At 52.5% G+C, this 12955-nt stretch overlaps 1 protein-coding gene across 2 annotated transcripts in view; it reads left to right on the forward strand.

Annotated features, from left to right (window-relative positions):
• LOC144722270 (uncharacterized) overlaps nucleotides 1–12955 on the forward strand; it is a 53719-nt gene that overhangs the window by 2762 nt on the left and 38002 nt on the right. For both annotated transcript variants that reach the window (XM_078600363.1, XM_078600364.1), the window contains exon 3: nucleotides 9132–9260. In XM_078600363.1, coding sequence (XP_078456489.1) covers nucleotides 9132–9260 — 129 coding nt within the window. The remainder of the gene's footprint in view (nucleotides 1–9131; nucleotides 9261–12955) is intronic.

Genomic DNA, 12955 nt, shown 5'->3' on the forward strand with positions numbered 1-12955 from the left:
AGCGAAACGTCGGGCAATGTGCTGGACAACTGGCGGTGCAACCTGAAAACAAATCGTCAGAGAGCTACACTTCACGACTGCAAAAAAAAAACCTACGCAGCGGTACTGAATTAAATTGTTAAGACAATTGTGCTCAGTAGCAAGTTTGCATGAAGATAAGTGGTGGTAGTGGTGGGGCAATGGTTTGTGTGCTTTAGTTATGAACTCGGCCAACTGAGTTTAACTCTTGGCGATGGCTAACATCAGTGTTGAGCGATATCTCAGCCGGACCCGTACCCTTCCTTTACCAAGCCGTACTGTCCAGGCATTGGCTGGCCAGTCGGCTTTTTGACTTTCGTCAGCCAGCGATGGATTGACAAAGAGGTGTGACTGATCTGTTATAATTTTTTTTATGAAAAGAAGTGCTGACAATAAATGAAAGGGAAACACAATAATGGACAACATCGCATTCAAATGTATTTATTATTTAGCCTGTAACATATTGTTGGGGAAAGTGCTGCTAGCGAGCACCTATGAAGGCTGGTAGACCACACGAGGGGTGGGTGGCCAGCACCACGCCCGGCAACCTTTGTCTTCCGAGTGGCAATGTTTAAACACTTCACCAGGTACGGTACTAATTTTGAGGCCGAGTCGACCTAGGGGAGTCCTAGGACCAGTTCATATAATCATCGCTGGTGTTGGCCATGAGTGGGAATTTAACTCGGGTCGCCAGGTTCGTGGCACAGCGTTATAACCACAACACTACCGCTCCACTCACAAACACAAACATACACACACAAAAACATACACACACAAAAACATACACACACAAAAACATACACACACGCACTGATCAGATGACGCAGGAGTCAGAGCACTGAGCCGGCACTGTTATGATTACAAAACAATGTTTAACTTGCATCACCCATTGCATGCAAACCTCACAAAAGGCTGGGAAATGTTCACAGAATTAAATACATTTGAAAATTCCACACGTTTTTTTTGTAGGATCATAGAAATGCCACTTTATACTTTAGAAAAGCAAAAAATAAGGCATACCTGCTGTGTTAAACCATCTCCTTATACCTCACCCGAGTTTGTATTTTGCTTGTATCATAGATGTGCGGGGGAAGTGGTGGCTGCAGTGATAAGCGCGCTGCACTATAACCCGGCAAACCTGCGTTCAATTCCCAGCCACAGCTAACATCAGTGGTGACTTATATCTGAAGCAGTCATGGACCCTCTACCCCCTCACTCCCACACTGACCGGCAGGGTGAAGTATGGTCAAACAAGAGATGTTGACTTTGCAAATGTAGTGGTGGTATTGACGTGCGCCGACTGTGACAGTGATGGATCACGGGGCGGCGCGGGGTGCGGGGTTGGGCACGCGTTGTGGGCGTGGTGTGGACGCGCGCGCCGGGAGTGACAGATGACGAGGCGGCGCGGAGTGAGTGGTGAGGCACGATGAGATGTGGGAAAAGAGGATCGTAGCCAGCACCCGGCGATTGGTCGACTAAGTGGGTGCTCGCAGCGACGTCCGCAGGTGGGGTATAAAGGGGGACGCGCGAGAGCACTCGGGGAGAGTTACCCAGTTGAAGACCCGAAGACGGAGCTGAAGACCTAGTGAAGCCGAGTAGCTCAGTGGCGTTAGTCGCCGAGTAGCTAAGTGGATGTTGGTCATCCGAGTAGCTCAGTGGCGTTAGTCGCCGAGTAGCTAAGTGGATGTTGGTCATCCGAGTAGCTCAGTGGGCGTTAGTCGCCAAGTAGCTAAGTGGGTGTTTGTCACCCGAGTACTAAGTGGATGTTGGTCATCCGAGTAGCTCAGTGGCGTTAGTCGCCAAGTAGCTAAGAGGATGTTGGTCATCCGAGTAGCTCAGTGGGCGTTAGTCGCCAAGTAGCTAAGTGGGTGTTTGTCACCCGAGTACTAAGTGGATGTTGGTCATCCGAGTAACTCAGTGGGCGTTAGTCGCCAAGTAGCTAAGTGGGTGTTTGTCACCCGAGTACTAAGTGGATGTTGGTCATCCGAGTAACTCAGTGGGCGTTAGTCGCCAAGTAGCGAAGTGGGTGTTTGTCACCCGAGATACAAAGTAGGTGTTAGTCACCTGTAACCAAGTTTGATAAAATAAAGAGTGTGTTACCCGTGAAGTCGTCTCCCGTGGAGTTACTACATTACAACTGGCGTCAGAAGTAAACCTGTCTTCAAGAAGTATGGACACAAGGAAGACTACCCGTACCCACGAGCGAGATCGGGATGACGACGGCGTACCGGGGACACCGACCTCGGGAGTAGAGGACGAGGAGTTGCCGCCGATGCAGCACTTCGCGGTGATGGCCGACGCTCCGCTTGCCTCCGACACCGGCCTCCAGGACGCGCACGCCCGCTTGGCGGAGTTGCTACTCGCCGCCGCCGCTGTCTTGGCCGACATCTCCGTTCCGGCGAGCGGAAAAACGGCTGCGGGGGTCGTGGAGGAAGCGACGGTGGAGGATTCCCGCCAAAGGGCGCTTCGCGCCAAAAGCCTGGAAGTTGCCGCCGTTTTTGGGGGGCCGCCACCGATTGGCGGGAAAGACGGACGCCACGTGGCCGGACACCTCCGCGCAGCGCAGCCCACGTCATCGGCGCGCGCCGGAGCCCTCCATTTTGCGCCTGACAACCGAGCCGACATTTTACACAACTCCAGCGGAGCGCGGGAAAATCTCTCCGACGTCGACGACGATCGGGTCCTCCAGCAAAGATTGCCCGCGCTGTCGGCGTTCAAGGCGGATGGGGGCGACTGGGGAGCCTTCCAACGAAGGTTCCTCGCTCATCAGGAGATGTCGGGGTGGTCCGACACCACTGCCCTGCGTGCGTTGCCAGCGATGCTTGACGACGACGCGCTTGCAGCCTTCACATCTGCTGCAAGGTCGTCCCGCTCTACGCTCCAGGCCGCACTACACCTGATGGCGAAGGTGTTCGGGCCGCCCTCCACGTGCCGCCACCAGTTCTACGATCGGCGGAAGGTGGCTGGGGAAACGACGCTAGCCTACAGCACGGCACTGCTCGCCTTGGCGGACGCGGCTTTTCCCCGCATGGATAAGGAGGGGAAGGACGCCATGGTGACGGAGCAGCTGCTGGTGTTGGCCCACGAGTTGGGGGTCCCCATCAACGTGGCAGACGAGATGGAGATCTGCTCCCTGGCGATCGCCACGAGCATTCACGCGTACGAGGTCCTCAAACGCAAGCCGGGGGTCGTCTGCAAATGGCCGGGGAATGCGGCACTGGCCGCCACGATCGCCGAACCTCAGCCAGCTGCGGTGCAGGAGCGGGCCTTCGCTGCACCGTGTCCGGGGGAGTGGAGAACGGGAGGTCGTTCGCCCACACATTCGCCCCGCAAGCTGGAGCAACCGAAACCTACGACGTCCGTCGTCTGCTACAACTGCGGCCTTCGGGGTCACGTCGCAGCCGGGTGCCGGGCCCCGCGTCCGCGCACCGCAGGACCATGTCGGGACGACGACCAGGGCCACAAGTCATCCCAACAAAACCCGGCAAGTCGCGGCACCTCACACGTTCGGTCCACAAACACGGCACATTCGGGTCGCCGCTTCGCGGTGGGGGGTTCGCGGCTGGGTGCCGGGGGTTCAATTCGGCGGGGGGGGGTCCGTACGCGGCCCGCAAGCAGTCGAGTGGTCCGAATTGGCCCACAGGATCGTGGCTGCGTCAGCCGGGTCGTCCGTGGTAACGGGGTTCATTGACGGGGTTGAGGTCCGGGTGCTTGTTGACACGGGTGCGTCGGCCACCATCATCTCGGACCTTATTTATAACATCCTTCCCGTCCAAAGTAGACCCCTTCTGCCGGTAGACGTGCCATTTTATGCGGCGAATGGGGGATCCCTGGGGATCATCGGCCAGATTCGGGCGACTATTTGCATTGGGGACATTAAATTAGCGGGCCCTATTTTTGTATCATCATCGCTGGCCGTTCCCTGTTTGCTAGGTACGGACTTTTTGTCAAAAATGCCCATCAAAATTCTTATTGATCAGGCCTGCATAGAGCTTCCGTCAGGTCGGCGGGTTGCCTTCTTGTCGAGCCCTATCAAAGTGCGCACGGTTTGTGCGACGGTGCAGGCGCTGGCGACCCACACTGTACGGGTACCCCCAGGATCGCAAATGTTAGTACCCCTTCGGTTCAGGAAGCCACTCGAGGTGGGTGCGGAGGCACAGGGGGTGCTGTTGGGGCCGTCAAACAGAGCCAGTAAGGGCCTCGACTTAGCGGTTGCTCAAACCATGGTGAGAGGGGACAGTGAGCCGTTTGTAATGGTCCTGAATACGGGGTCGCGGCCGGCCGTAATTGCGCAGGGAACGGTGCTGGCTCACGCCGCGCCGCTGCCCGTTGAGGAACGGCTCGTGGCTCAAGCAGATTTTACTGTCGAGTCGCATCCTCAAAGTGATGAGGGGACTGAGTGGTTGGACTCGCTGTGTGCGGGTTCTGCTAACTTGTCCGGGGTGCAATTGGGAGCATTGAGGGGTTTGCTCATCGAGTTTGCTGACGTGTTCAGCAAACATAAGTACGATATCGGCTGCACTGACCTGTTGCGCCACCACATAGCTACAGGGGACGCGGCCCCTATTCGTCAGAATCCTTTCCGGCTCAGCCCGGCCGAGAAGGAACATGTGCAATCGGCGGTTAATGATATGTTGGCGGCCGATATCATTTCGCCCTCTTCTAGTCCGTGGGGTGCTCCTATTGTCCTAGTAAAGAAACAGGACGGGTCCTTGCGGTTTTGTGTCGATTTCCGCCGCTTAAACAAAATCTCGATGGCGGATGCGTATCCGCTCCCCAGGATGGATGAGTCGCTGGATGCCTTGGCGGGAGCGCAGTTTTTTTCCACACTCGATCTGCTTTCTGGATTTTGGCAATTGCCACTCGATAACGAGTCTAAACCTAAAACTGCTTTCCGCACACCTGGGGGCCTTTTTGAATTCAACCGTTTGCCCATGGGCTTACATTCCGCCCCCGCCACGTTCCAGAGACTCATGGAATTGGTTTTGTCAGGCCTCCAATGGGATACCTGTTTGATTTATCTTGACGATATTATCGTCTTTAGTCGGACTTTCGAGGAGCACCTCCAGCGACTGAGAGCGGTGTTCCTCAGGATGCGTTCCGCTAAGCTAAAATTTAAACCGGCTAAATGTTTTCTGCTTCGGGAATCTGTCAGGTATTTGGGCCATATCGTGAGTCGTTCAGGGATCTCGACGGACCCTGCTAAGACGCATTGCGTCAGCTCATGGCCAACGCCAACCTCGGTCACGGAGGTTCGTAGTTTCATTGGTTTTGCCTCCTATTACCGTCGTTTTGTCAAGCAATTTGCCACCATAGCCAAGCCCCTGCACGCTTTGACGGCTAAGGGTGTGAGGTTTCACTGGGGGGCAGAGGAGGAGGATGCGTTCTGCTCCCTCCGTGACGCTTTGGTGCAGGCTCCCCCCTTGTGTTACCCCGATTTCACACAACCGTTTTTGCTTGACACGGACGCCAGCAATACGGGTATCGGGGGGGTGCTCTCACAGTTGGTCGGGGGGGTTGAACGGGTGGTCGCCTACGGTAGTAGGGTTCTTTCCCCCGCAGAACAACGCTATTGCGTAACTCGTCGTGAATTGTTAGCCATTGTGTTTTTTACACAGCAATTCAGGCCGTATCTTTACGGCCGTCATTTTACGGTCCGGACGGACCATGCGGCTCTACAATACGCTATGCGCGTGGCGCAGCCATCGGGCCAATTGTCCCGATGGTTGGAGGTCCTTCAAGACTACCAATTCACGACGATTTACCGAAAAGGGTTGCGGCACTCAAACGCGGACGCCTTGTCGCGGTTGCCGCCGTGCACGGACTGCACATGTTTGTTGGGATCAGCGCGGTGCAAACCCCCGGTCGCCGGCGCCCCGGGAGTTGCGCTCGCCGCCACTGACACCCCGGGAGAGGACGCCCCCACGGGGAGGGATTCGCTGTTGTCGTTGCCCCTCATTGAGTGGGGCCGCCTCCAGATGTCCGACAGCTCCCTACTTACGCTGCGTCGGAAAGTTGGCGCTCCTGAACAAGGGGAGGCGCGGGTCGGTTCCTGGGTGTGCAGACAGGGTCTGTTGATGAGGTGGGACAACATGTCCCGGCGTCACGTGCTCGTGGTGCCTGTTGCTATGCGGGGTAGGATTGTTCTGGCAGCTCATGAACGGCTCATGCATCTGGGTTTTCACAAAACGCTCGCCCTAATCCAGCGAGACTATTATTGGCCGGGGATGGGTAACGACGTGGCGAATATTCTTAAGGGATGCGTAGAGTGCGCCAAAAGGAAACCGCCACCATTGGCGGCTAATCCACCGCTGCAATCCATTCAGGTTTCGCGTATAAACGAATTGGTAGCGTTGGACATCTTGGGGCCCTTTCCGGTTACACCAAGGGGAAATAGGTTCCTGCTGGTTGGCGTGGAATACTTCACCCGATGGCCTATGGCATGGCCGCTCGCCAACCAGTCGGCTGCGGCGGTGGCGGACGCCTTTGTCCAGGGTTATGTGTTGGACAAGGGCGCCCCCGAACGCTTGCTGACGGATCAAGGGAAGAATTTTTCGAGCGTTTTGTTGCGCGAGGTGTGCGACCTGTTGGGTACAAAGAAAGTGCGTACTTCCCCCTACCACCCGCAGACTGACGGGATGGTTGAGCGTCTAAACAGAACGATTACGTCTATGTTGTGCCAACAGGTCTGCGACGATCAGGTTGATTGGGACTTACAGGTGCCGGGGGTACTCGCGGCCTATTGAATGGCCCCTCATGCGGCGACAGGGTTTTCCCCATTTTTTCTTATGTATGGGCGGGAGGCCGATCCGGCCATGGACGTCCAACTGGGGATTTCCCAGCCACGTGCAAAATCTAAATTGGCAGACCACATCAAATTTAATATCGCCAAATTGACTGAAGCGCGGGAGGGGGCAAGGTTGAATTCGCGGTCGCGGCAAATTGCAAACGAGAAATTGCATGAGCGGAGGGTGCATACGCATGATTGGAAACCAGGCGATAAGGCCTGGCTGCATTGTCCACATGCACCGTTGGCTACGTCCCCCAAGTTGTTGAGACCTTGGAGGGGACCGGTGGAAATTGTGCGGGTTGCACGGCCCCAGAGTATACAGATTAAATGGGGGAAACGCCGTTGGTATGTGCACCCCTCCCGACTGAAGCCCTATGCGGCACCGTGTGACCCCGTTCTGTGCCGTGACGACCGGGCGTGTGATGTGACCGTCGACTCGGGGAGGGAGGTGTCGCAGGCTGATCCTCACGTGTCTCCACCTGACCCACCCCCAGGTGCCTCGGGCTTGACGGCTGCTGACCATCGAGAGCCTGAACCCCGGGGCACGCACGAGTCCTCGATGCCTGGCCGATGTCTTCCTGAACCGCCGGCACCACCGGACGTTCAACCGCGTCTGGTGCCGTACGACGGACCGGCAAGGCGGACTCGGGCTAGGTCTCAACAATTTTCATGAGGACGGGTTTTTTTTGTGCTCTACACCGAGCTCGCCCGGTGTTCCCCTCTGCCGGGATAATGTCCCGTTGTAGGGACGCTCGGAAGAAAAGGGGACACTGCACGAGTCGAAAGAAAAAAAAAAAATTTTCCATTTATTTTTTTTTGTATACACATTGCTATTGTCACTCGCCGGTTTGTATATATTGTTCTGTTGTCGCGGTGGCATTGGTTGAGGGTTGCGGATGGTGGTGTTCGCGTCGTGTTGTGTTGTTAGCTTAGTTGTTGTTCTTGTTGTTGTGTTGTGTTACGGGGCACACAGGGAGGGTTTGTAATTTTTGTAGCAGCCGGGGCGGCTGCGAGCTATGTGGTAGGGGGTGATGTAGTGGTGGTATTGACGTGCGCCGACTGTGACAGTGATGGATCACGGGGCGGCGCGGGGTGCGGGGTTGGGCACGCGTTGTGGGCGTGGTGTGGACGCGCGCGCCGGGAGTGACAGATGACGAGGCGGCGCGGAGTGAGTGGTGAGGCACGATGAGATGTGGGAAAAGAGGATCGTAGCCAGCACCCGGCGATTGGTCGAATAAGTGGGTGCTCGCAGCGACGTCCGCAGGTGGGGTATAAAGGGGGACGCGCGAGAGCACTCGGGGAGAGTTACCCAGTTGAAGACCCGAAGACGGAGCTGAAGACCTAGTGAAGCCGAGTAGCTCAGTGGCGTTAGTCGCCGAGTAGCTAAGTGGATGTTGGTCATCCGAGTAGCTCAGTGGCGTTAGTCGCCGAGTAGCTAAGTGGATGTTGGTCATCCGAGTAGCTCAGTGGGCGTTAGTCGCCAAGTAGCTAAGTGGGTGTTTGTCACCCGAGTACTAAGTGGATGTTGGTCATCCGAGTAGCTCAGTGGCGTTAGTCGCCAAGTAGCTAAGAGGATGTTGGTCATCCGAGTAGCTCAGTGGGCGTTAGTCGCCAAGTAGCTAAGTGGGTGTTTGTCACCCGAGTACTAAGTGGATGTTGGTCATCCGAGTAACTCAGTGGGCGTTAGTCGCCAAGTAGCTAAGTGGGTGTTTGTCACCCGAGTACTAAGTGGATGTTGGTCATCCGAGTAACTCAGTGGGCGTTAGTCGCCAAGTAGCGAAGTGGGTGTTTGTCACCCGAGATACAAAGTAGGTGTTAGTCACCTGTAACCAAGTTTGATAAAATAAAGAGTGTGTTACCCGTGAAGTCGTCTCCCGTGGAGTTACTACATTACACAAATGCTCAATAGGAGCTGTACTTGTGTTTGACCAAAAGCCCAGCTAGTTGGTGAGGTCACTGCCTTCAGGCAAGTGAAAATTGTACGTGTTACAAATTAGCATTATTATTAATCGAAATATCCATTGGAAATATCTCGAAGTAGCATTTGGCACCTCGTGTCATCTCATCAACGCACACACAATGCGTGCCGATCGGTAATCAGATTTTTTTGTGTCTCCTGGAAAACTATTTGCAGGCAAACAAAAACTGCTTGTTGCCACAATGCTGGGCAGCGTCGCACGATGGACATGCAGCGGCTTCAGCTCCTTTTGTGTTTCAGCCCCGGTGTGAGTGCCACGAGCTGCCTTGTACCCTGGGGTGGGGTGGGAGGAAGGTGGGGGGGGTAGGAACAATCGCTGTGAATAATTGAAAGCGTCTCCCGCAGGCCAAGGTGGACCACGCAGGTTGGGGCAAGGACATGCGAGAAGTCGACCTGCACCTGCAGAAGCAAACTGCTCAGCACGCCACCATCAGCAACTTCAAAAGCAAGCTAGACGAGGCAAAGAAGTACGAGGCAAGTTTTGTTTGTGTGTGTATATATATATATTTTATTTGAAAACATATTTTGCAAGATTATTTTTTTTTCACTTTGACATGAAACACCGCATTTGTAAGGGTGTCCAGGACTCCGCTTTCCCGGCTTTTGCGATTCCAGCTCCCGCGGTGTTGAATTTTTTTCGCACCATACTGTGCTAATCAGATGGTGTGGGATATGTAAAGAGCTCTATGAGAAGTGCCTTGACATATTAAAGGACTTCAAACAAAGTCGAGATTTCAGAAGATAGCTTCTTTATTTCAACCGCTCTAATACCCGGCCATGGCAGCGACGGCCCCAGCACGAGAAGACCCCCTCAACCACGCTCTGCTCTGTCGTTACATGTCCCCATCCAGTTTCGCCACCCATGGCAAATTCCCAATGATAAAAATGCACCCGTCAACCATCTCTACACCTGTAGCCATTCACGAACCGCCCCACTCGGAAAGGGAGGCGCCCCGTGCTCACAAGCAGTACGGTATTGAGGCGCACAGGTGTTTCAATCGGCCCCCTAAAATGCAGTGCTCTTCATTGCAAGGCCCGCGGGCCACTGGCGGCCCCCGGTGCCCTTTAGTGAGGCCCCCGACAATACACGACACGTGACAACTCCCCCCCCCCACCCCCCATCATTGTGCTGCTGTCAAACCTCACAATGGTTTCAAATGTTCGGCGGCTCTCGCACTAATGATGTCTTATCGGCGAAATGGGCCACCCCTCTGAAAATAGCAAAGAAGACTGGCCTAATGCAACTCTTGACCTCACGTTGTCTACACGTGTAACAACTAAGAACAGGATGCTAAGATGTTGCGAACACACTTCATCACTCTGTGGTCGTGAATTATGGTAATATGATGATGATAATATTGTTGTGGTGTTGGAAGGATGACATTAATAATGACGAGGTTTTAAAAAGAGGATTGCCACTAATTATTGGCATTTTAACAAAATGGAATTCGTAGAACATGTGTTGAGAGGCTCAAGCGGAGAGAGGTTACTTAACACAACGGTAGGAATAATCTGTGGTGCAGAAAATCATGAGATGGGCCACAAGGAATGTGGAATGTGGATGGATGACATCAGAGAATGGTCACCATCATAGCATTATGAAGAGAGTGAGGGGAAAGGGGAAGTTGGAAGAACATGCCAAACGTTAGGATGACGAAGACTGAAACTGATGACAATGATGAGGATGATGAAGGCGATGAATGTGTGATGTGTTGTGGATGTGTATGCTGTTGGTGTATGGCTTTCTTATGGTGCCAACTGACCTCTCCACTCTGGATGACACACGATCGGCAGTTGTATGTAGCTGCATCCCTTTGTTCGTTAGTAGCCTCTCCCTACTGTTTATGCAGTGATAGCTTTAATTTAAGCTCTACCCCAAATGGATCTCCCAAAGTCGTGGTTCAGCTGCGGGAACAGTGGTGTAGTGGTTTGAGCACGATGGACCCAGCCAACCTGAGTGATTTCCAGCCAAGGCTAACGTCAGTGGCGAGTGACATCTGAACCAGTCTTGTATCCCCCACTTCACCGACAACAAAGGCAAATATCGTCTGTATAGCCTTACCAGACTATTGGGCCAAGTGCTGTTAGCAAGCACGGCACACAAGGGTGTTGGGTGGCCATCACCACGGCCAGCAGCCTTTTTCTTCCGAGTAGCGATGTTTACACACTTCACCAGGCTGAGTCGACCTAGGAGAGGCCCAGGATCGGTTCAGTTAATCGTCAATGGTGTTGGCCATGAATGGGAACCAAACCCGAGTCGCCATAACACGCTAACCGCTATACTGCCACTCCCCACTTCACCAACTTGCACTTGCTGACCGACCTCTTAATGAAATGCTGACTTACACGAGATCGGCGGTTGTGTGACGAAAACATCCCTATGTTTTTGTTGCAACCTCGCAGTTACTGCGGTGACATTTTTTTTATGTAAGCTCTACCCCAAATCACCCTTCTCAAAGTCCTGGCTCAGCTGTGCGGTGGGTGCAGGGCATAGGATGTTGAGACAGAGGGGATTTGCATTGCATGGCTTAACTTTGACAATGTTGCATTCACGCCCCAGGCCAAAATATTGTTGTCGGTGGAGAAAAAAATACGTTTGGCAGCGCAAAGCCTGAAATAGTTTAATGCTCTGATAACACAAACATGCGTGCATGTTGTTCGGGCAAAATCACAGCTTCTTTGTCGGTGAAAAAGTGCATCCGTATTCGGATGCGCTTTTCACTGTTACGTGTAAAACCCCGTTGAATCATGACACGGGCTCTCAAGAAATGCAAGCGATGAACGAATCCTGTTTTACTCTAGCGCGTATATATAGTTCTGCGATGTGTTTTCGGATCATACTGTCGTTTGGTGCGATGTCCGACGTTTCATGTCCTGAAGAAGCTCCCAGCATGTGAAGCGAAACGTCGGGCATCATGTCAAACAAATTGCAATATGGGCCTGGAAACACGTCGGAGGTCTGTACAGCTTTCACTGTGCTGAAATAAATAAAGTGAGAGTAACTCGCATGTTTTTATGAATAAAGGAACCTCCAGTATGAAGCACATTAAACTCGGGTACGATGCTTCATTCCACTAATGTTTTGCAAAGGGGGGATTTGGACGCCTCAGGAAATGCTTGAGCAATGCATCTAGCAGAAGCCCTATTACGTATAAGACCGTGAACCCCGGCCTTAAATATTTGCTTAATTAGAGCTTTCAGCTTTGTCAGGCCTGCATGATAGTGGCATATCAATGTGGGACATTTTAACCTCCAAAGTTTGGCAAAAGCTAATTTTCCAGCTTGAAAAGTCAAACGCATTAGAGCTATCGTTGCTTATCTGATAAATGATGAACACTATGATGACACAGCATGCTCCTAAATCCAATTTGTATGGAATGACATTTCCTTAATAAGCCAAATTCTGTACATTGCCCTTAATATTTGGCTATATTAATTTCATTATTGTTGACACATTTATTGTTTCCCTATATATTTGCATCCTCTGAAAATGTGTGTAGATTGACATTTAAAATGGGATGAAATATGTATAGATTGAATGTGAATGTTAAGCAACATATATTATGCATTGCCATCTGCTAAATGTCCAAACTAGTTAGTATGTATTAGAATGATTTGCTCAATGATATGATGGCTGTGTACAAATTGGTATAATGATTGTGCAGTGGTTAGCTTACTGCACGATGAACCCGGCGACCTTAGTTTGATTCCTAGCCATGGCTAACATTAGTGGCGAGTGATATCTGATTCGCTCCTGGGTCTCCCCCCTTCATCAACCCTAGCTGATCAGTGTCATGAACTATAAAACTATTTAAACTATGTTGTGGTTTACCAGGTAAGGCCCGCTGAGCTATATAGATTTTTTTCAGAAGCCACCTGGCCACAAATGATAGCTCAACGAAGTGGCTTATCATGTGGAAATGTATAGCAGCCAAAGACTCGCACGTTGCGAGTCTTTGGCTTAAGCGCACGTTGATTCTAAATGTGGAGGGAAAAATCGGAGGACACTGAGACAAATCCACGCGACTACGGTGAGAAACATTTAAATTTTAAATATACAGACGTCAGGGTTGGGAATGAACCCATGTACACCTGCATACCAGCCAAGGGAGTTAACATCTCGCACCAATCAGTCCCCTTGATCGATACAGTGTGGGGGAGGCCTTCAT

The sequence above is a fragment of the Lampetra planeri genome, chromosome 14 (assembly GCF_965212315.1).
Source record: "Lampetra planeri chromosome 14, kcLamPlan1.2.h2, whole genome shotgun sequence".
NCBI classification, from domain to species: Eukaryota; Metazoa; Chordata; class Hyperoartia; order Petromyzontiformes; family Petromyzontidae; genus Lampetra; species Lampetra planeri.